The sequence below is a fragment of the Thalassophryne amazonica genome, chromosome 2, assembly GCF_902500255.1.
Source record: "Thalassophryne amazonica chromosome 2, fThaAma1.1, whole genome shotgun sequence".
In the NCBI taxonomy this organism is placed as follows: domain Eukaryota; kingdom Metazoa; phylum Chordata; class Actinopteri; order Batrachoidiformes; family Batrachoididae; genus Thalassophryne; species Thalassophryne amazonica.
In genome coordinates this window covers 91,088,439-91,113,246 of record NC_047104.1, presented here as the reverse complement: position 1 = coordinate 91,113,246, position 24,808 = coordinate 91,088,439, and the positions used below count along the sequence as shown (strand labels likewise).

General features: G+C 41.0%; 2 protein-coding genes across 3 annotated transcripts in view; one reads left to right on the top strand and one right to left on the bottom strand.

Annotated features, from left to right (window-relative positions):
• Positions 1–652: 652 nt before the first annotated feature.
• Positions 653–9,253, top strand: gins2 (GINS complex subunit 2). The gene is made up of 5 exons (XM_034189050.1): positions 653–874; positions 5,224–5,338; positions 8,201–8,300; positions 8,446–8,572; positions 8,750–9,253. Exons 1-5 carry the CDS (start codon positions 785–787, stop codon positions 8,876–8,878), a joined length of 561 nt encoding a protein of 186 aa, XP_034044941.1. The 5' UTR covers positions 653–784; the 3' UTR covers positions 8,879–9,253.
• Positions 9,254–17,490: 8,237 nt separating this feature from the next.
• gse1 (Gse1 coiled-coil protein) overlaps positions 17,491–24,808 on the bottom strand; it is a 511,302-nt gene continuing 503,984 nt past the window's right edge. For both annotated transcript variants that reach the window (XM_034189029.1, XM_034189038.1), the window contains exons 15-17: positions 22,957–23,283; positions 18,911–19,014; positions 17,491–18,824 (exon numbers count right to left, since the gene is read on the bottom strand). In XM_034189029.1, the coding sequence (XP_034044920.1) occupies positions 18,684–18,824; positions 18,911–19,014; positions 22,957–23,283 (572 nt within the window). In that variant the 3' untranslated portion in view covers positions 17,491–18,683. The remainder of the gene's footprint in view (positions 18,825–18,910; positions 19,015–22,956; positions 23,284–24,808) is intronic.

Sequence of the window (24,808 nt, the reverse complement as noted above, 5' to 3'; positions counted from 1 at the left end):
TATAATCATAATGCATTGATTATCTTGGATGACCATCTTGGATTCTTGAATAGCAGATTAATATTAGGCCAATAACACTGAAATTTTAAGTTCGGTGTATATTTAGTAATGGTTAAGAGATTCATGCAGCTAATTGTTGCTTTAAACTTTGCACTTTAATTTGAGCTTTAGCAGAACCTGGCGGGGTTTAGTGTTCAGTTGATTGTCTGCCTGGCGTTAAAAAAAAAGTTTTTTTTTTTTTAAGGGACTCGACAGTGAGATGCACTCACTTTCAAACTGCCATCTTTAAACATTTAACTCCCTATGCAAAACCAAATCAGTAGTTTTAAAGGCACCAATCCGGCAAATGGCAGCAAAGTATATCAAGATTTTTGTTCAGTGCGACTAAAAATGACGTGTTGGGGAAACAGCAGTGTACGGTCTCCTTATTCATGTGAGCAATGTCGCCACCACGTGACATTTAGCGGTATCTTCCGTGTCACGTGATGTGTCACGTCGATCAGCTTGTTCCGGGGCAGACCAAAGAAGAAGACGCGAAGAGGAATGACAAACCAGATTTATGTTCGTTTTTTTTTTTTTTCTGTCGATAAGAGTTTGTAGTCAATAATAGAAGAATTAATTTGGAAGGACGCCGATATAAAATAAAAATGCACGCTTTACAGCAGTGTTTGCAGCGTGGTGAGGAAGTTAGCCACACCTCCTGGTTGCGTGAGCAACAGCGCGGGAAGTCTGCGGCGCGAGGGGGAAGAAGTTTCGGGTCACGAAGTTGTTCAGAGAGTGTGTGATGGATTCGTCGGAGGTAGAGTTCCTCGCCGAGAAAGAGATGATCCAGATTGTCCCTAACTTCAGCCTGGACAAAATCTATTTGATTGGGGTGAGTGAAATAAATAGGAACTTTTTGTGGTTGGATTGTTGTTTTTTTTTTTAACTGGAAAGGAGACGTTAAAGCACTTAAGTTTCCGCTCTCCTGGATGTTATTGCTTCATTTTATACATTTTAACAACGTCATTTTGTCCCTTCACGAGTCCGTGTATTTAGCTGTTACTTGAATTTACTTTATTTGGAGAGCTTATCTGTCAGATGGTCTCTGAGCAGCGTTTGTGATCCCTGCTCAAGACCGTCAGTAAGGTGTGTCCTCGTCTACATCTGGAGTTTGGTTATCCTATTTACAGTTTTTCTCGATTGCTTACACACAGTTTCTGAAAGCATGCCTCATACTCTCAGAACTCTGCACCCAAATCGAAAACACAATGGGCAAAACCCCTCAATTCTCCAGCAAAATTAAACTTTACATTCAAAACAATGGTATTTCTTCTCAAAACTGTATTTTGCTTTCAAAGGGCACATAAAAACCATCATATAAATGGACATTTATAAGAACCAGTTGAACACTGATGTGCTTAATGTAAAATGAATGGAAACCACTTCTCCATTCATCATAAAGACTTAGGCCTTTTTGTTCAGTGTTACACTTATGACAGACATTACATACATAAGTTTGTTGTAAAATATTTTAATACTCGGAACACAATAACACTAACAGATATTTGTATCTGTAACAAATATTTTAATGTCCACAATGTACATCACAACCAACACAAAGTTGCACAAACAGTGGTCTACATACACAACAACAGAAGAATTTACTGTATAGTTACAATAAAACAAAAACTGCTGTGTCCTCTTCTGTTTCGGTCTGGCCACAAGCACCTCATTCATCCACACCACAAGCAATGTTTTCCCTGGCAAAGCAGCGGGGTAATATCGCCTAGCATGGTGAATCCAGTCATCCCAGTCCCCATTGTAGAATCCTTGCGCTACCTGGGGATCACCATCACCCAGGACTTCAAGTGGGAGCTGAACGTCAGCGCTCTCTCATCAAGAGAGCACAACGGAGGATGTACTTTCTGTGACAGCTGAGGAAGTTCAACCTGCCAAGAACAGTGATGGTGAACTTCTACCCTGCCATCACTGAGTCCATCCTCTGCTCTTCCATCACCATATGGTATACTGCTGCCACTGCTAAGGACAGGAGCAGACTGCAGCATATCATCCACGCAGCAGAGATCAACTGCAGTCTGCCATCCCTACAGGACCTGCCTCCAGGGCCCTGATGCGAGCAAGGAAGATTGTGGCTGATCCCTCCCACCCAGGTCACAAACTTTTTGTCACCCTCCCCTCTGGCAAAAGGTTGAGGTCCATCAGGACCAAAACATCAAGACACAAATGCCTTCTTTCCATCTGTAGCTAGACTAATAAATAATGCCAGAGACTATAAAATACAGATCGGTCATCCCAGCACTGAAAGGTACTGTACATCTGTACTTCAATTGCCTGTTTTTTTCACAGTCCCATTTCATTACACTATATTTATGTAACAGTGAATATAGTTTTGCCTATTTGACTCTTACAGAAGTGTTTTTCTTTCCTTTTTTCATTGTTTATGCATGAATAACACTGGATCAAATTCCTTGTCTGTGCAAACTTACTTGGCAATAAATTCAATTCTGATTCTGATGAAAAGCATCAGCTTATACCTCCACATGCATCTTCCATAGCTTGAAGAAGGGAAGGGGTATACAAGTTTATGGATTTCGGTCATACACTTTCCATCTCCAGGCAGAAAAAAATTAGTGCGTTGTGCAGGATGTCCAGGAATGTGATCAGATGGGCAGTGTTGTAGAGGGCCAAGGATAGCATGGTGATGGATGACACCGTGGTGGGTAATCGCTGTGCACATTGTGATGTTCCTGCCGTGCTGGGCAGGGACTTCAACAATGGCATGCCGACCAATGACATTCCTTCGTCTTTTTGTGAGGTTGAATCCAATCTCAACAAAGATGATGAACTGGTGCTCCACTGCAGCCACCTTTAGCTCATGGACTCTCTGAAACACACATGACAGACATTGGCGTGGTCAGTTGTGAGGCACAATCATTACCTTACAATACAGAAATATGTATAATTTATGCAGTGTTGAGAGTATGCATCAAGTGTGAGATTGTATAGGACTTACTTGCACATAGTTTTATCGCAGTTCTTTAACTCTTTCTGAATTGCGTTGAAATGGCACCCTATAGACCCGCTTCATCCTCAGATTATTCCTGTGCAAGACACAGTCCAGTGTTGATGATTTTACCCTATCAATACTTTGAAATATCTCATTGTTTTCTATTATTTTTCTTTGTATTTGCCATAATGTTATGCCATTATTTTCTAGGACCATGTTCATGATTTCAGTTTCCTGTTCAGGAGACTGACGACGTTCCCAGCCACCTTGTGTTGGTAATCTTTCCGTTCTGCCATATTAATAGTAAAGTACCATAAATACTGTGTAGGAATACAAAGTATAAATACATTTCCAAAATACTTAAAATATAGTTTTATTTTTACAGAGTTCCACAGAACACTCCACAAGACATTTACATTGAGTAGCGTATTGATATGCAGTACTGCAGTTTTCTAGTGACAGTAGATTTCTTACCCAATCTCATTTTGGGAAGTCCGGATGATGGATGTTACAGTGTATTTGCTCAAATTTGGCTGTACACATTGCCCAGCCTCCCTCATTGTTAGCCCATGGTTGACCACATGGTCAACCAAAGTGGCTCAAATCTCAGAGAATATGGTTCTTGGCCTTCTTCCTCTCCCTTTTACTCTCACTCCTCTGCCACTGGCTCTGCCTCTGTTTCCAGTGTTGGCATCCATTGTTCCAAAGCAGAGGAACTCACCTGTTGCCATTTTATGCTAAAACTGTGGTTGTAGTGCAGCAGATAACTGAAACAATTGTGTAAATGGTGATACAAGCACCAAAGTTGGCACAAATACTCCTTAGACATTACTCTTTTGAAAAAAACGACAGGCCACTTGAATTTTCAATAGGCAGCCAGGTAGGGGTCAGTTGAAGAATTACACAGGGGTCAAAATTAAAAATGCTCAAATCATTTTGAAGCCTACACCACATTATTTGTCTGATCGTAAAGTTTCCAATAAGGTATAGTTTGGACTATCTATGACTGAATGATCAGGAGTTATGGGGTAAAAACAGCAAAAATGGTGACAAAGGTCAGTTTCAGTTTGTACGGGGGTCAAAAAGTTCCTTCAATTTTGGTTAAAAAGTGATGCAAATTATTGGTTGAGCTAATAGGATTAATAAATGGAATAGCTTTGATTGTGTTGAATGTTTGGTCTCCAAAGTAAAGGCCAAACAAGGTCAATTGGAATATAATATATAAGATATACCTTACTGAATTTTCATGTGACATATGTTACCCCGTAACATGATAACTAAGCATGATACATGGTCCAAACTATTCCTTTTTAAAACCCTGTTAACGCAACTAATAATTTGCATAATTTTTTACCAGAATTGGAGCAACTTTAACTTTTGACCCCTGTACAAAATGAAACTGACCTTTGTCACCATTTTTGCTGTTTTTACCCCATAACTCCTGATCATTCAGTCATAGATAGTCCAAACTATACCTTTTGGGACTCTTTACGATCAGACAAATAATGTGGTGTAGTTTTCAAAATGATTTGAGCATTTTTAATTTTGACCCCTGTGTAATTCTTCAATTGACCCCAACCTGGCCGCCTATTGAAAATTCAAGTGGCCAGTCGTTTTTTCAAAAGAGTAATGTCTAAGGAGTATTTGTGGCAACTTTGGTGTTTGTATCACCATTTGCACGATTTTGCTCTAAATATTCTCTTAGCTGCTGCACTATTGCTAATTGTAAAACTGTGTGACAGGTGTTTGCCCATGTGATGTCAGTGTGCATAGTAGGGCAATTAACTTTAGAATTTTGAAATACAGTGTGTTTCTTGTGAAAACAAGAGATTGTCTTCATGAAAATTGTGCCAAATGCAGAGAATTGTGTGTAATGTTTTGAAAAATGTGTGTTTTAGAACTGCAGTTTTAGTGCAGTATTTGTGTGTAAACAGTTGTGAAAAATTAATATAGTTTGCTAATGCTGTATCCTCAGGCTTTTTGAACTGTTCAGTCAACATTCACATTACAATTACGATTCAGAATAAATACAAAATTTACAAAGGATAGATGTTTCCTCACTTGAAGCTTCTTATTCCATGTCTCCTTGATTCCTCTAAAGGTGAGAATTTGTGCTCAGGCAAAAAACAAAACAACTTCACAGTAAATGGAATATACTAATGCAGGCATGAGCTTTTTTTGTTAAAGTACAGCTCTTCTCCCCCCCCCAACAGGGCGACCTGGGTCCTTTCAACCCTGGACTACCAGTTGATGTTCCTGTGTGGTTGGCTCTGAACTTAAAACAGAGACAGAAATGTAGAGTTGTGCCTCCTGACTGGATGGATGTTGGTAAGCTCTTTCTACTAATTAGGGGTTGCACAACTTTAGATATGAGGGTTAGCTGAAAAGATGTGCCTCCTACATAATTATTTCAATAACAATCAAGATACTCACATGAATTGCATATCTGGTTAAAGTTTGAAATGTTCTCTATCAGGTAGTGCCATAACTTTTCCACATAGTCGTCTTCCCTTTGCACACACTTATGATAAGATGAGACAAGTTTTTGCATCCTGTCGGTTGAAGAAATTTGTTGTCTTCTCTTGACACCAGCGACACACAGCTGCTTGCACTTTTGCGTCATTATGCCGCGTTCACACCGCATGACACGCAGTGCCACAAATTCACGTCTCTCGCCTGGCGATGAACATGCCACCATCACCTGGTGTGTCGCTCTGCTTTCGCTGCCGTCAAGTCAACATGCCGGACCTTGATCACACGGAACGAGTTGCTGTGCTCTGTTTGTTTTGGAAAGCTGACAAACGTCGCCAGCAGCGCTGTCCCTGGGTTCACAACATCCTCATGAGACGTTTCCAGTTCGGGGAGTTTCATCATTTGCTGCAGGAGCTGCGTCTAGATGACGGCCGCTTTCAGCGGTACTTCCACCTCTCCAGGACCCAGTTGGAGGACCTCCTGTCCCGTTCGCGAACCAGTCACCATTTGTTTTATTATACATCTCTGTAGTTAATAAATATAAGAATCTTCACGGATGATTCGTTCACGTGCGCACGTGGAAAAAAAAACTGGCCCCTGCTGCGGTGCTGCTGCTCGTTCTCCCCTCAAACTCTGTCATAATTGTGAAATAAAGGACAAAGGGGACATATGTCCTGCTCACAGGCTGGCTGCCAGAGACAGGGCATGTCCGCATCAAGTATAAACTCCAGGCATCTCCATGTCACTACATATCCAGTCCCTGATTGGTTGACGCAACAAGACGAAAAAGTTCTGATTTTTCAACTTGGGGAGGAGGGCAACGCGACGCGATATTGCGCCACAGCCGTGCCAATTGCTCAAAATCGCTTCATTTGCATCGCATTGCGTGGCTTGGACTTTTGTGGCGCGACAAAGCATCCTTCCATAGGATTACATGGCATCCTGTCGCCGTCGCTCACGTGTCGTCCGGTGTGAACGCGGCATTAGTGTAACAGACATGCTCTACAGCAGGTGTGGCGCGAGCTCATAGCATAACGCCCTCATAACATAACAGCAACAACATCTGTATGCTACACGTTCCATGCACTTATCAAAGAAGAGAAGATTGAAATGTTATAAGAGAAAGTTAACAGTAGACCCTGTGTGTGAGACCGAGTGGATATTTTGTGCTTATCTTGTTTGTTGGGAGGGAGAGGTTGTCTGGTCACACTTTATAAAGTTTTTTTGAAGCTTGTAATTTTGTCCTTTTCCATCCCAGCCATCAGTTGTTTGTTGTCTGCTGTTTCCCCACACTAAAACATTATGTCACCAACTCCTATCTAGATCGTCCATTGCTGTGCTCTTTGTGCACAATGCTGGCAGGGACATCCTAACTGTGGCATTTTGTGTCCTGTCGGATTGTCTCATGTATTGTTTGCTTCAAGTCTTTGCTGCTGTGGTCCTTGTTGGTAGTTGTGGTCTGTGGTCCTTGTTTGTAGTTGACTGCACATCTGCAGATTGGCAGAACTGTAAGGCGGTTTCATTCTGGCTCCTCTTCCTGGCCTCTCATGTATAGTTGTGTTTGATTCCTTTAGTAATAGAGGTTTCATGGAATCAGGGCAAGTGTAACCAAGAAGAAGAAGAACCTTTATTGTTATTGCACATATTTACATACAACAAAACTTGTCCTCTGCATTTAACCTATCCTAATTACAATTAGACACAATCAGTGGGCTGCCACAGTCCGGAGCCCGGGGACCATCTCCAGCTGTAGAGACGCTACCTTGGTCAAGGGATGAGGTGGAGAAGACCCTAAATAGTACCGGGCAAGCGGTATGCCATAATCAGTGACGAGGCGATGACAAGCTTACCACATCATCGTAGAGCAGAAAAGTCAACTGATGGACTAGTCCGTGCTACTTCTGGTACTAATATGTTCATGTGCTTTTCATATGGCTCAGTTCATCAGATATACTCAAGGATTAGTTTTCACACATCTTTTGCACAGTGTCTCCATGAAAATTTACAAAATTATGTCTGTAGCAGGAAGGTTGCCAGATATTTTGCAGTGCTTGTGTTAGTGCATGATGATCCAAAAGCCATGCGGGTTAGGTGGATTGGAAACTTTTAAATTGTCCATGGGTGTGCTTGAATTCATCATTCATGGGTGTGAATATGTTTGTTTATCTGTATGCGGCCCTGCAACAGACTGATGTCCTGTCCAGGGTGTACCCTGCCTGAAGGCCTTTGACTGCTGGGATAGGCTCCAACCCCCATGACCCTTAATTGGAGTAAATGGTTGAAAATGAGTGAGTGATTAATAATATGAATGTATGTAAAATCCACTTTCATAATAATGAAAATGCTTCTCTTTAATCTAGATAACAGTAGTTTAATTTGCAAAGACCATGTCCATCTTTGTCCAAAACAAAGGGGTGTGGGCCAGTTGCTCACTTGAGTTTGGAAACAAAGTGAAGAGTTTATTTGCCTGATGATGGCGCCTCATTTCCCCAGGCAAGCAGGTCACCTGAGAATTTCAAGCCATGCGTGTGATTTATTTATTTTAACCATGACAGGCCATGGCTGCAGCGGACAAAAGAAGCAGACATTCCATTTTCCTGCTTGCCCTCCAGACCACTGATGTAATAATAATAAAACAGCTTTCATTGAGCAGTGTTAATGTTGACCCAGGTTTTAGTGTTTAGGCGATTACTGATAACACTGTGATCCACTTTGCAGAGAAGCTGGAGGAGATACGAGACCTTGAAAGGAAAGAAAACACCTTCACACCAGTTCCCAGTCCATACTACATGGAGCTTACTAAACTGCTGCTGAACCAGTGAGTTGTACACAATAACTGCAGTTCAAAAATCTCCACACAGGAAGTGAAGCCTTGCATGTGTGTGTGAGTGAGACAGAGAAACAGTTTGTGCATCTTTCTCCTCTGGGACTCGCCACCTTATGATGTGATCGTGTTGGTGTAGTGCATCTGACAACATTCCAAAGGCAGATGAGATCCGAACGCTCGTGAAGGACATCTGGGACACACGCATGGCCAAGCTCCGCCTCTCTGCCGACAGCTTCATCAGTCAGCAGGAGGCTCATGCCCAGGTAAAACTAAAAATGGAGAATCTCTGATCTAGTAATCAAGGAGATTACTAGACATGAACGTTGTGTACAAACTAATTACAACAGTCATTTTAAGAATCATTAAATGTGAGCACTCTTAAAGTGCTCATGAAAGGGAGATTGTTCTCTACTTTTTTTTTTGTTTTGTTTTTTTTATAGCTGGACAACCTGACTCTGATGGAGATTAACACCATACGTGCATTCCTTCTTGACTCACTCAACTGCATGTACAAACTGCGTTCAAATCTGCAGCCTGGATCCAGTAAGGGGCAGTTCATGGACTACTGAGCAGGTTTGTGTTTGGAGCCAGGAATTTGACAAGGCCGGGCTGAAAGGTTTGGACTTCGATGTGTGAGGTTCAGGGCCTGCACTCATTGAGATGTTACTGCAGATTTTTCTCAGAACTGGAATCAAATAATATTTTTCTTTATGGCTGCCTCATCTTGCAGTTTTTACATGGTTGTTTTTGCAGAGGGAGTGATGTGATCATTGTACATAAAGAATGCAGACATTCTGTCTGTTCTGTTTCCAGCAAGTGGACGTAACTTACAGTAGTTTACAGTGCATCCAGAAAGTAGTCACAGCGCTTCACTTTTTCCACATTTTATGTTACAACCTTATTCTAAAATGGAGTACATGTTTTAACACAATATTCTACTCACAGCACCCCATAATGGCAACATTAATTTTTTTAAACTTTGTTTTTAAATTTTTGCAAATTTATTAAAAGTAAAAAAACAAACAAACTAACTAACTAAGAAATCATGTACGTAAGTATTCACATCCTTTGCTCAATACTTTGTTGATGCACCTTTGGCAGCAATTACAGCCTCAAGTCTTCTTCAATATGAAGCCACAAGTGTGGTGCACCTATCTTTGGGCAGTTTTACCCAGGTGTCTTTGCAGCATCTCTCAGGTCTGGGTGGGCTCTGGCTGGACCACTCAAGGACATTGACAGAGTTGTCCTGAAGCCACTCCTTTGATATCTTGGCTGTGTGCTTAGGGTCATTGTCCTCCTGAAAGATGAACCATCACTCCATTTCTGAAGTCAAGAGTGCTCTGGAGCAGGTTTTCATCCAGGATGTCTCTGTACATTGCTGCATTCATCTTTCCCCTAATCGTGACTAGTCTCCCATTTCCTGCTGCTGAAAAACATCTCCACAGCATGATGCTGCCACCACCATGCTTCACTGCAGCGATGGTGCCTGGTGTCTTCCAAACATGATGCCTGGCATTCACACCAAAGAGTTCAGTCTTTGTCTCATCAGACCAAAGAATTTTGTTGATCATGGTTTGAGAGTCCTTCAGGTGCCTTTTGGCAAACTCCAGGTGGGCTGCCATGTCTTTTACTAAGGAGTGGCTTCTGTCTGGCCACTCTACCGTACAGGCCTGATTGGTTGATTGCTGCAGAGATGGTTGTCTTCCTGGAAGGTTCTCTTCTCTCTCCACAGAGGAATGCTGGAGCTCTGACACAGTGACCAAGGGGTTCTTGGTCATGTCCCTGACTAAGGTGCTTCTATTGTGTGTGTGTGTGTGTGTGTGTGTGTGTGTGTGTGTGTGTGTGGGATTTTGAGGGAAGAAATGAATTTCATCCATTTGGGAATAATGTTGCAACATAAAATGTAGAAAAGTGAAACACTGAATATTGGATATGTGGATGCACTGTAAACTACCAGCAGCCACCTTTATATGTCAGTGTGAGGAATATCATATTAACTGGACACTTTTGTGTTCTTTTTCTGCAGTACGTCTTTCTGAATATGAACAGCATCTTGTACTTTTGTTCTGCTGAGTGAGTTTCACCTGCAGAAAACAGAAGGGTATGGAAACAGGTTTTTTTTGTTGGTGTCTGTAGATATAGGATGTTTGTGACTGCAAAGGTCGATGTTATGTTTTAAAAATAAAAATAACTTCTTGTACTACAGCTGGAAATGTCAGTGTTGGTGTAAAAGGGAAACACAATGCTGAATGAAAGAAATTCTTGTATGAGCAATGCTGGGGTGCGCAATACATCGGCGCCATAAAGCAGGTTTCTATTACTCTTGAAATTGCACTATTTTAAGTAGTGAATTCAAAATACACTTGTAAAGGTATGTATTACAAAAAACCCTCAAATATCACAAAAACACTTTACCCTCATATGAGGTGGTTTTTCAGGCTTCTCCAATTTTGTAGAAGACTCTCTTACACAGAACAGAAGGTGCTGGCGTGTGAAGACCGAATTTGTGCAGCTTGTAAAGAGTTGAATAAATGGCTGCCTCCATCCTCCCTATCTCTCCTTGCAAATTCACTGCAAAAAATGGTTCTGGGCAGCATTAGCATGGCTAAAACCTCCTTCCTGGGAACAATAGGATTTAAATAATTAATGTAAATAACTAAATGTATAATTTTATATATGCAGCTGGTCTGCTCTGTGTCAGCCTGATCCTGTCAGATCTCAGAGGCTGAGCAGTGCAGGATCTGGTTAGTACTTAGATGGGAGGTGATGGTCTAGTGGTTAAGGTGTTGGGCTTGAGACCAGAAGATCCTGGGTTCATATCCCCGCCTGACTGGAAAATCACTAAGGGCCCTTGGGCAAGGCCTTTAATCCCCTATTGCTCCCGGTGTGTAGTGAGCACCTTGTATAGCAGCACCCTGACATCGGGGTGAATGTGAGGCATAATTGTAAAGCGCTTTGAGCGTGTGATGCAGATGGAAAAGTGCTATATAAATTCAGTCCATTTACCATGGGAGATCTTGTTGGAACACCAGTGGCTAACTCAAGCAGAATGTCAAAAAAAAAAAATTCTTCCACATTTGTTAGGGAATAAGAATTGCGGAGGACAGCCGTCCGAACACCCAGACTGCGCCACGACCCGCTCTGGCTGATTTTTTTGCACAGGGCGGGTGCATGAGCCTTTGAACACAGTACAAAAATACGTGGAACACATTAGGATTACCCAGACAGCTGTCAAAATACGGTGAGAATATGGCAAATGAGCTTATATTGCTGTACGAGTGAAATCCAATTGCAAGTGGAGGAAATATAATTCAGCAGCACATGAGGCACACGTGGTGTATTCAGGCACATTCAGAACATTTGGACATTTAGCCAGACATGGCAGAAGCATGCCGAACGCCCCCACGTTGTCGGCTTGTTTTCAGTGCAGTCAGATGGCACTTCGACTGCCATTCAGTAGTGGTTCCTTGACTGCGCTACGACTGTTTTAAGCATGAGCAAAACCTTCAAGGGAGCTGCACAACCGTGCCCAACTGTTTAGACTGCTCTGAGAATGCTGTCCGATGTTGTCAAATGCACCTCGACACACCCCAAACGTGGGTCGACTTTTCATTCAGATGTGATTCGGGCTCATTCTGCCTCAAGTATGATAGAGGTATTAATGCATTTTTATTCCTTGGATTTTAACTCACTCGGAAAGATAGTGATGTGTGTAAGCCTCATGTCTTTTGTTGGTTTTGTTGTTTTATTGCCTTGTATATCTGCTGTACAGCACTTTGTTAAACTGCTGTTGTTTTTTTTTTTTTTTTTTTTGAAGTGCTCTATAAATAAAACTGGATTGGTCACAAAAATACTGCACTTTGTGTCCCTAGGGTGAATAAAAAGTCTGCAGGCCACAGAGCCTTCTCTTATCCTGCATCTGTTTTGTGGAATGATCCTCTATGGAGATAAAACCGATTCTATAGAGACTTTTAAGTCCAGACTTAAGATGCATTTATTCTCCCTCGTATGGCTAGCATACTGGCATAGTATGGAACTATGCTTCCTATCCTTTTAAATTCATTTTATTAGTAATGGAACATGTCTGTCTCAACTCTGTCTAAATTCTGGGTCTGTTAGTGAAGCTTAGGGCTGGTGGCAGGCGATCACAGTATTTTCTCTGCTTTCCTGTCGATTTACTGCTGATGAATTATACCTTAGGGAGACTGAGTCTCCCTAAGGTGTCGGGAAAAATCGATTCACGTCCGAATCGTGATTCTTATTTATTACTATTCTGAATCGATCCAAAATGTCCAAGAATCGATTTTTAAAAAGCATTTTTTTTTTTTTTTTGCATTTTCTTGCTTACTCGCTGCGTGTACTGTTTGTCAGGTAGCGGCTTCCATACTGCAGCATCCCTGCGAGGGGAGGGTCCGAAGTGCTTCAAACATTCGTGAGCTGCAGCTTAGCATGGCGGATGAAGAGCTAATTCAGCCAGCACCGTCTATGCTGAAGGCAAATGTTTGGGCGCATTTTGGATTTTATTATTTGCTGCGTAAGAAGGAGCTTGACATGACTTTTGCAGTGTGCAAAATGAAAGTCAAGTACTTTGGAAACACTTCAAATCCGCAAGCCCACATGCTACTAAAGCTAAAAGAGGGGAGCAGCGGTCTCTGCCGACTACTGACCAGTGCTTCGCTTAAACTACCAGCCAACTCTGAATGAGCAAAGCAGATAAGTACATTTACATCTAGAATCACTTGATTAACCTTGTAAAGCAGCATTTTCTTAAACATAAACATTTTTTAAAGTAATATAACTATTTCTCAGAGCTCTTTGAATCAAAAATCTATTCTGAATCGAATTGTCACCCCAAGAATCGGAATTGAATTGAATCGTGAGTTGTATGATTCACATCCCTACTGAGTCTGCTCCTTTTCTCTCTGTCCGAGGTATGGATATTGGGACAGCTAATGGAGACAGGATGCCAGACTGACAGACTGTGCACTGGTCTGTGTTTGAAATGGACACTGCCACGGGAACAGGTCCACTGACTGCATGAGGGCTGCTGGATAACCCCTACATGTGGCATAACTGCTTGCATGGACTTCTCATCATATACCTATTCTTTAGTTATTATGTCATGTTTTGATTTCCTTTTCTTCACCTTTGTAAAACTTCATAAAAACCTTAGATGTTAAAAATAATAATAGTAGTAATAATAATAATAATAATAGTGCTATGTGACTAAAAAAAAAAAAATTCAGGTTTTGAGTATATTTCTTATTGTTACATGGGAAACAAGGTACCAGTAGATTCTCACAAATCCAACAAGACCAAGCATTCATGATATGCACACTCTTAAGGCTATGAAATTGGGCTATTAGTAAAAAAAAAAAAAAAAAAAAGGGGGGCTGTTCACAATAATACTTATAGTAGCACCTGGTGTTGATGCTACAAACTCGAAACTATTATGTTCAAACTGCTTTTTTAGTAATCCTGTGAATCACTAAACTACTTTTTAGTTGTATAACCACAGTTTTTCATGATTTCTTCACATCTGTGAGGCATTAATTTTGTTGGTTTGGAACCAGGATTTTGCTCATTTACTAGTGTGCTTGGGGTCATTGTCTTGTTGAAACACCCATTTCAAGGGCATGTCCTCTTCAGCATAAGGCAACATGACCTCTTCAAGTATTTTGACATATCCAAACTGATCCATGATACCTGGTATGCGATATATAGACCCAACACCATAGTAGGAGAAACATGCCCATATCATGATGCTTGCACCACCATGCTTCACTATCTTCACTGTGAACAGTGGCTTGAATTCAGAGTTTGGGGGTCGTCTCACAAACTGTCTGTGGCCCTTGGACCCAAAAAGAACAATTTTACTCTCATCAGTCCACAAAATATTCCTCCATTTCTCTTTAGGCCAATTGATGTGTTCTTTGGCAAATTGTAACCTCTTCTGCATGTCTTTTAACAGAGCGACTTTGCGGGGGATTCTTGCAAATAAATTAGTTTCACACAGGCGTCTTCTGTCACAGCACTTACAGGTAACTCCAGACTGTCTTTGATCATCCTGGAGCTGATCAATGGGTGAGCCTTTGCCATACTGGTTATTCTTCTATCCATTTTGATGGTTTTCCGTTTTCTTCCACACGTCTCTGGTTTTTTTGGCCATTTTAAAGCACTGGAGGTCATTGTAGATGAACAGCCTATATTTTTTTGCACCTGCGTATAAGTTTTCCCCTCTCCAAGCAAACTACGCTGTTCCTCTGAACAATGTCTTGAACGTCCCATTTTCCTCAGGCTTTCAAAGAGAAAAGCATGTTCAACAGGTGCTGGCTTCATCCTTAAATAGGGGACACCTGATTCACACCTGTTTGTTCCACAAAATTGACAAACTCACTAACTGAATGCCACACTACTATTATTGTGAACACCCCCTTTTCTACTTTTTTTTTTTTTACTAATAGCCCAATTTCATAGTCTTAAGAGTGTGCTTATCATGAATGCTTGGGCTTGTTGGATTTTTGAGAATCTACTGGTACCTTGTTTCCCATGTAACAATAAGAAATATACTCAAAACCTGGATTAATCTTTTTACTCACATAGCATTACTATTATTCTGAACACTACTGTACATATTGATCCTGATCACCTCCAAAATTCAGTGAGAGTCTTCCATGGCTTAATTATTTATCTGTGTTGCATATTTGGTGAGAATCTGTGTAGTAGTTTTGATGTAATCCTTCAAAGCCTGTATAAAGTGAAATCTTGGCCCAGAATCAGGATCCGGGTCACCTCCAAAATTTAATGGAGTCTTCCATGCTCTAATATCTTACCTGTGGTGAACATTTCATAAAGTTCTATGCAGTAGTTTTGACGTAATCCTTAAAAGTCTACAATGTGAAATATTGATCCAGAATTTAGATCACCTCCTAAATTTAACGGAGTCTTCCAAGGCCTCACACCAATGCGTGGTGAACATTTGATGAAAATCTATTATGTAGTTATGACCTAATCCTTCAAAGGGAACCCATGCAAGTCCACACAGAACAAACCAGGTGGAAAGCGATCCAGGACCTTCTTGCTTTGAGGCTACAGTACTAACCACTAACCCAAAGAGTCATATAGTGCAGACCTAGTAATACTGTGATATGCAGTCACTGTCCATAAAATGAAAAATACCATGATAGTAATTTTAAATACCAGCATCAGCAAAGAGACAAAAGTTGATATTAAACATTTTTGAAATATTTTATTTTCTTTTTTGTCTGAAATCACAGCCATATATTCATAAATACCTAATTACTACATTCAACAAAGAATATATTACATTACAATGAATTCAAACAAGTACATTTTAAAAACAGGATTTCACAGCATCTAGACATCCTCCGCTGAGTAATGGGACTATTGCGTGGGCTGGACACATGGGGAGTTGTGGGTCAAGGGGCTCAGTTTTACAGCACCTCCCTTCCCAGTTTGTTGGCAGCTGACTGTGTGTGTGTGTGTGTGTGTGTGTGTGTGTCTCGCAATGTCAGTGTTCACTCTTTTCTGGAAAACAGACTATCTGGTCTTGAGTTACTTGTATTAAAAATGTGGTTCATTTTCAGAAGGGGTGTAGATATGCAAGTTTGAACTTGGTACTTCATTGTTACTGCTTTGATAAAACTCGTACTGTGCATTGTCAGCACACGACGGGTGAAAGTTAATACCCTTCATCACCACCATGTACAAGGTGTTAACACAACTGCAGCTCGTTCTCATGCTCCTAAATTCTTGAGGCACTTACACCACATGTCATGCTTTGGTCATTTATGCGAATTAGCTCTCAGCACATTTTAAAATCGGAATAAATTTCTGTCTGTAAACGCAGTGAAATCCCTCATTGGTTTTCACACTGTCAATAATACATTTAGGTTAAATCGCCTTAAACACAATGTCTGACATGCAATTTGGGTATTAAATCGCCAATGCAGCTTGGTCAAGAAGACAATACTTGTAACAACGTGTTATGTAATAACATTACGTTGTTATAACTAAACAAAATGTACATTTAACATTTTGTGTACTTCATTATGTAATAACACTTTAATAAATGGCCTGAATGCAATATGCAATAATTATATGGAAAGAATACAACAGAATTGTCATTAAGAAGTAAGATCACATGGAGGCATGAATTGAGATTTTAACTGGATTTATGTTCAGCCTTCATGAGTATGCACCAAAATCCTGAAACAAAACGTTACTTTTGCATCGTCTCGCACCCTGGTAAGTCCTTAAAGCGACAGTATCACCTCAAAATCTCTCATCAGCCGTTAAAATTTTCACCGAAAACCAGCTTAATTTTTCGAACCGTGTCCACTTCAATGTGCCTTACAGGTTTAGAAAAAATTTTGATCAAACAAAGCGCCAGTCTCTCAGCAACTTCTCAGACAAAGGAATTCCGAAGAGGGGCTGGATGACTCCTCCCACAAGGAGTGCTCACAGGCGAATGACGTCACCGACAGGCGTGGAAAAACTCACGCATGCGCACGAGGGTTCAAGCATGTCTGACGTAAAAACATATGAATGAAATCCATATAGTTTTTGAAAAAAAAATTGACAGCCCTCGTATGTGTATATATATATATATATATATATATATATATATACACACACGTGTACAGAGGAAGACCTCCATTTTGACTGGTTTTTATATAATGCATTATATTGTAGTTTCATCTTTAAAAAAAGTGCATCTCCAATATTTTGTAATAACCTCTGCAATATGTAACAGTTCACACATTTTTTCCATTTATTTACAAAATGTGAGGAAATCTTTTACATATTCCATTTTGGCTGTTTATTATGTCAAATTGTTGTAAAATGTGACTTATCACATAATGAAGTAAAAATTTTATATTTTGAATTACTATGTAATATCGTATTATCACAATGTGTTGTTACAGTGCTGACATAAGTTTTTAGACAGAATAGGACAGTTTTATTTGTAATCTGTTACTTTATTCATTGGCAAATGCAGAAGGGTGGCAAGTTAGATGACAGCTAATCAACAGTAGAAGCTGGCCTGTTTGGTTCACATTTTGGCTAATTAATAGCATTATTTAACATTAAGACTCAAATGGTTTGCAGATTCAGCTGTTTGCTCCATTTTGGCACAGTTTTTTGTTTTTGTTTTTTTGTCATGGCTGCTGCTGCTAAAGAGCTTGATCTAAGGCGTAAAACCGTGCATCAGGATTTGCATCAATCCAAAACACTCAAGGGAACCAAGTAGAAAAATTCACTGCAGCTGTCAAATGAACTGTTTAGCATTTTGATGTTGAGGGTGAGGAGCCAAAGCTGACCAGAGAAGTTGCTAAAATGGTTAACTAAAGAAGGCTTGCTGTGAAGGGAGGTGTGTGTGGGTGTGTAAGGAGTGGGGTGTGAGGACCTGTAAGCTGTGCTGAGCTCGGAGGCCGTGTGTGTGCCGGAGTGTAAGAGCAGGTGTGCATCCTGTTTCTCTTATCCTCAATTAAATGTCTCAAAATGAGCTGATCTGGCCAGCAGCATTACAAACACTAAAAGCAAGGCTTTCCTTTCCCACTCCAAGGGGGGAAAAAGCAGACGCATATAAAAATGGCAGGCTTTTTCTTTTAAAAGAACAATGATTAAAGTATTAAAAACATACAAAATTCTCATAAGTCTTCATATTATATACAATAAGGCTGAAGCACCTTTTAAAATTCTTAGTTTCAAATTTTCTATTTAGAAATAAAACATTTCCTTAATCTTTCCAAAAAAATGTGCATTTTCTAAATTCTTTCCCAATTCTAACAGGTTGCTGCTGTAATAGTACCACCAGGTAGTTCTTCAGCTTTACTTAAGTGCATTTCCGGTTCTAATGCTCCTGTTGCCACGGTGCTGAAGTCAGTGTGAATGGCCAGAAGCACTGGTTTGGAGATTTGGAGCTTTCAAGTCTTTTGACTGGAGCCCATCTGGACCAGCTGCTCCCCTATTGGCAGGACTGTCTGTGTGGCTTTAAGGGATGCAGGAACCAAACAACAGACCAGCAGGAACAAGGGGTGTGTGTGTGTTTTCATCTTCAGGTGTTCCTGCTTTTCGCCTTGCTGATCTTGGTATTGGCTACATTGGCACATTTATGGCTTGTGGCGCAGTCCTTAGCTGGCCGCAGTCCTTCACGGTGTGATCCTGTCTCCTGTGACCATTTATCAGTCCATTCACTTGGTTTATTCATCTTTATCAAGCTGACCTTGTCCTCTTCAGTGAAGCCTTGTGGATCAGTTTATGGGGGAGGGGGGGGAAAAAAACCTCTGGGAGTAAGTCTGGAAAAGGAGACAGCCAGGTCCTGGCAGCCATCGGGTCAGCATGTTGGGGTCACCTGGGGGGATAACCCTTGTAATGACCACCTCGAGGCCAGTGTGTCTGTGGCAGAGTGAGACACTTCCTGAAGTGCTCCAGCTCTGCCTGCAGCTTCTCCCGTTCCACTGCCAGCTTCTGTCTCTGGGACATCAGCTCCTAGAAGACCACAGCAGCAGAGTCATGAAATGAGGTCCACACAGAATCACAGTGTCCAGTGTCGTGTGTGTGCACGTGCACCGTACCCCCATGCTGTGAGACAGCTGCTCAGCAGTCAGACTGAGGTTATAGTTCTGAGCTTCTAGCCTTCTACACTGGCTCTGCAGCACCTGCCGCTCTACACTTTGCTCTGGAAAAAGACGAACATTAAAATATAATGTGGAAGAAAGCAACAGGTTTCAAAGTTAAAGAGGAAAATAAAAAAGGGAAATGATCATTACTTAAAAACAAAGGGGAAAAAAAAACAGCAAGTTATATACAAACAAGGGGCCCTCTGCGAGTGCAACACACCCACCTTACACGTTTGTAAACAAATTAATTCTTTATGTTTCAGTGATACTGTAATACATGGATGTGTGGGGCTTTCACATTTGATCAATTCTGTACAAAAAGGCATACAGTCCTACAAGTCACAGAGCGTGCGCTCGTGCTGTGCTTCGTCACTTACACGACACCATGCAACTGCCCAAACAGACAATTGGTCCGTCTCCACATCTACCTGCCTCAGCCAGGTGAAGAGTGCACACATCCCCCTTGGTCGTTTCCAAACACTCAAATACTTATATGCTGGACCATCCAGAGAGAAACACGCCACATGGCCAAAATATCGAAGCCAATGCTCGCTCACAAGGAAAGTGATGCTCCTCAGTCAGGACATCTCCCACTCCTCATTAAAGGAGCTCAAAAACTCCACAACCCTTCCTCTACATTTAACCCATATTTCAAAGGGTATGTCCTTGAGTTTGACCTTTTAGTCACCCAAGGTCAAAGGTCATGCAAATAATGAAAATAGTGCCACAGGCACTGTAGCTCACCTAGATGATACAAGACATCACAGGTTCAGCTAGAAAAGTGGGCATGGCCAAACCGTAAAGGTTGTATCAAGGTCAAAATTTAACATTTCGCAAAACCCATCGGATGTGTGTTTGGATTTGCTGATAGCTACCCATGTAGCAAATATCAGCTCAATTGCTGCTGACAATATGATAATATCAAGTTGGCCACCATGATGGATATATATGAAATACAGTGAGGAAAATAAGTATTTGAACACCCTGCGATTTTGCAAGTTCTCCCACTTAGAAATCATGGAGGGGTCTGAAATTTTCCATGTCCACTGTGAGAGACAATCAAAAAAAAAAATCCGGAAATCACATTGTATGATTTTTAAATAATTAATTTGCATTTTATTCCAGGAAATAAGTATTTGACCCCGTAGAAAAACAGCTTAACAATTGGTACACAAACGTGTCTGCCGTTAGAGGTCAGACGTTTCCTGTAGTTCTTGACCAAGTTTTCACACACTGCAACAGGGATTTTGGTCCACTCCTCCATACAGATCTTCAGCTCACTCCAAAGATTTTCTCCAAAGATATTGAGTTCAGGTCTGAGACTGGCCAGGCCACTCCAGGACCTTGAAATGCTTCTTACGGAGCCCCTCCTTAGTTGCCCTGGCTGTGTGTTTGGGGTCATTGTCATGCTGGAAGACCCAGCCATGACCCATCTTCAATGCTCTTACTGAGGGAAGGAGGTTGTTTGTCAAAATCTCGCAATACATGACCCCATCCATCCTCCCTTCAATACGGTGCAGTCGTCCTGTCCCTTCTGCAGAAGAGCACCCCCAGAGTATGATGTTTCCACCCCCATGCTTCATGGTTGGGATGGTTTTCTTGGGGTTGTTACGCTGGTGGCTGTTTTAACCTGCATGTCAATTGTTTGCCACTTAATGGACGTGGAATGTCTCAGTGACGACGCAGATATATACATTTAGTAGATTTTTCAGTTATGACACTTATTAGCGTTTTTAACAGGCTGCATTTATGGCTAATTGCCACAGGTGCATAAAACCTCACAGCTGCTCCTTTTACCATGACTGCATCAAAATGAACAGTTACCACTTAAAAACGCGTCGTCATCATAACACAACATCACACTTGTGTAAACTTTGAAATTATTCTGTGCCTCAGCTCATTGAAGTGCACGCTGGGACACTTCTAGTAACTATGTCACCTGTCAGAAACACTCAAGTACTCATGAGTACTTTTCGGAAGTCTCATGAGTACTATAGCAGACAGAAGTCTCAGTCTGCTATAGACTTAGACTGCTGGGGGGTTCCCATGATGCACTGAGTGTTTCTTTCTCTTTTTGCTCTGTATGCACCACTCTGCATTTAATCATTAGTGATTGATCTCTGCTCCCCTCCACAGCATGTCTTTTTCCTGGTTCTCTCCCTCAGCCCCAACCAGTCCCAGCAGAAGACTGCCCCTCCCTGAGCCTGGTTCTGCTGGAGGTTTCTTCCTGTTAAAAGGGAGTTTTTCCTTCCCACTGTTGCCAAGTGCTTGCTCACAGGGGGTCGTTTGACCGTTGGGGTTTTTACGTAATTATTGTATGGCCTTGCCTTACAATATAAAGCGCCTTGGGGCAACTGTTTGTTGTGATTTGGCGCTATATAAATAAAATTGATTGATTGATTGATTGATTGAAACCGGTCACAGCAGTGCACAAAGTAATCCCGGTGGATCATCAGATGGTCACTAACAGCCTAAATCTAAATTTTTATGATTTCAGTGCGACATCTCCTTTAAAGTGACAACTGGAAAAGCGGGCACGATGACAGTCCAGGGGTATATTAAGGTCAAAATTTAATGTTTCGCAAAACTTGTCAGATATGCTTTTAGGCTTGCCGCCCATGTAGCAAATTTCAGCTCGACTGCTGCATAAATGGCTGACAAATGGCTATATATATGATTGTTAAGATGACCCCCCGTGGCAGCCATGTTTGAAATCTGATCGGAACACCTCAAACATACTTTGGCGCCCTCGTCGGTAGGAACATGCAAACCAAGGTTCAGCTTCACTGGTCCGGTGGATTCGGAGATTATGTTTACACATGCTGATGAGGCTGACGGACAGACAACCCACAGCATAAACCCACCAGACTTTCAGTGCAGGTGAGCTAAATGTGTGATGTAGTAATGACTATTAGTGACAATTTAGGGGCTATACTGACCCTTCAGCCCGGTGCTGATCCCAGGATATATTATGTTAGGAAGCCTGGTACCCATTAACAGCTGGGTGGACTGGGATAACGCAGATGAAGCACATAGCTCGAGTGAAACCTTGGTCTGCTTCCACTGCACACTGGTATCACAACAGTAAGAATGAGGAAAGATAAGATGCCAATTTTTATGGTTAATGCAGATTGCATTAATGTGTGAAAATAAACACTTCTGGTGCTCCACTGTTTGTGGCCAGCTATGAAGAAAGAAAAAAAAAAAAAAAAATCATACAATGCCTTTCCACAGGATTATTGAACATCTGCAAGCAGTGAGAACACTGGTCATCACAGCACATTTTGTTAAGAGGCTGAGACCGTACTGACGGTGAAAACTAATCACACTTCCACAGCGATGTAAGTAAATGGAAAATGAAAATTAAACCCACTGTCAGATTGCTTATAATAAAACAGTAACTGCAACACCACTTTCAAATAAACAGCTGCAAGATTCAGTTTTGTGGGAAATGGTTACAGTTTTGGCAGAATGCTGAGAATTACTGATTACCGATAGCGTGGGATGGGATTAAATATCAATAATCTTAGAATATTTCTGTTTTTGAATGTGATTAAATAAATAACAGTGAAACTGAAGAGATACTAAATTGATGATTCATTAATTTACTGAATATGTGTCAGTCTTATGTTTATTTTGTGAGTCAATGTGTTTATTTCTGATTACAAATTTTATGGTGAAATCGTGTTTTTGGATCAATTACAGAAAAAAATGGACAGGTTTTTGTTCTAATTCACTTCACTAATATAAAAATATATAAGCTCTCTATTAAAATAGTCTTGAATTAAATTACAGTCCTGATCACATTACTACTGCATTGAGAAAACAAAGGTCAAACAGCATGATCTAGTGCTGAGAAAAGAACACATAGATTCAGTTTACTTGCTATTACCTTCACCCACCCATCAGAGGGTGTTATGACACATTCTCCAACAGGAGATTAAAAACAGATTTACTAACTGCATAACTACATTGAACCCATGTTCAGTACAAATACTTACCATCAACATATTCCTGATAAGCTTCAAATACAGATTCAATGCCCTGCCACCTGGAGGCAGGTGTCTCCTCTTCCGACTCGTCTTCCTCCTCTGAGTCATCTGGACCAGACATGTCATCCCTTGTCCTCAAGGCCTCCTGTTGTTGGGTTGCGGAGAAGTGCTGCCCATTGGACTGAGGGTGGGACAGTGGATGGGGAAATGCATGATGGGTATTTGAGTGAGACTGTGAATGTGGCAGCCGGTTGGGGATGCTTTGAAACTCTGGAATGTTGTAGTGGACAGATGACTCCTGGATGTGGGAGGACTCCGACATCCCCGTGGTTATGACTAAAGAACACAGAAAGGACAGAGGGGAGAACCATCATATTTCAAATCAATTCATTAATGTTAGTAACTGCAGACAGAACAGCTCAAAAAAGCCTCAGCAAGTATAAAGTTTTCAACCTTCTGCACACTGGTGGGAAGTAGTCACCAGTTGCTGGATAAGAGTGAGAAAGTCCTTTTGGATATATATATATATACAACCCCTGGCAAAAATTATGGAATCACCGGCCTCAGAGGATGTTCATTCAGTTGTTTAATTTTGTAGAAAAAAAGCAGATCACAGACATGACACAAAACTAAAGTCATTTCAAATGGCAACTTTCTGGCTTTAAGAAACACTAAGAAATCAAGAAAAAAAGATTGTGGCAGTCAGTAACGGTTACTTTTTTAGACCAAGCAGAGGAAAAAAAATATGGAATCACTCAAGTCTGAGGAAAAAATTACGGGATCACCCTGTAAATTTTCATCCCCCAAATTAACACCTGCATCAAATCAGATCTGCTCATTGACATTGACCCTATGCCATGACATTGACCCTATGTGTCTTTTTTGCAAGGAATGTTTTTGCAGTTTTTGCTCTATGGCAAGATGCATTATCATCTTGAAAAATGATTTCATCATCCCCAAACATCCTTTCAATTGTCCAAAATATCAACATAAACTTGTGCATTTATTGATGATGTATTGACAGCCATCTCCCCAGTGTCTTTACCTGACATGCAGCCCCATATCATCAATGACTGTGGAAATTTACATGTTCTTTTCAGGCAGTCATCTTTATAAATCTCATTGGAAAGGCACCAAACAAAAGTTCCAGCATCATCACCTTGCCCAATGCAGATTCGAGATTCATCACTGAATATGACTTTCATCCAGTCATCCACAGTCCACAATTGCTTTTCCTTAGCCCATTGTAACCTTGTTTTTTTCTGTTTAGGTGTTAATGATGCCTTTCATTTAGCTTTTCTGTATGTAAGTCCCATTTCCTTTAGGCAGTTTCTTACAGTTCAGTCACAGACGTTGACTCCAGTTTCCTCCCATTTGTTCCTCATTCGTTTTGTTGTACATTTTTCTATTTTTGAGACATATTGCTTTAAGTTTTCTGTCTTGACGCTTTGATGTCTTCCTTGGTCTACCAGTATGTTTGCCTTTAACAACCTTCCCATGTTGTTTGTATTTGGTCCAGAGTTTAGACACAGCTGACTGTGAACAACCAACATATTTTGCAACATTGCGTGATGATTTACTCTCTTTTAAGAGTTTGATAATCCTCTCCTTTGTTTCAATTGACATCTCTCGTGTTGGAGCCATGATTCATGTCAGTCCACTTGGTGCAACAGCTCTCCAAGGTGTGTTCACTCCTTTTTAGATGCAGACTAACGAGCAGATCTGATATGATGCAGGTGTTAGTTTTGGGGATGAAAATTTACAGGGTGATTCCATAATTTTTTCCTCAGAATTGAGTGATTCCATATTTTTTTCCTCTGCTTGGTCTAAAAAAGTAACCGTTACTGACTGCCACAATCTT

Excerpts from the sequence above, each read along its gene's own strand:
- gins2 (XM_034189050.1), top strand. The coding sequence starts at position 785 with ATGGATTCGTCGGAGGTAGAGTTCCTCGCCGAGAAAGAGATGATCCAG. Across the intron at positions 875-5,223 it reads ACAAAATCTATTTGATTGGG|GGCGACCTGGGTCCTTTCAA; the intron begins GTGAGTGAAATA and ends CCCCCCCAACAG. Across the intron at positions 8,301-8,445 it reads ACTAAACTGCTGCTGAACCA|TGCATCTGACAACATTCCAA; the intron begins GTGAGTTGTACA and ends GTGTTGGTGTAG.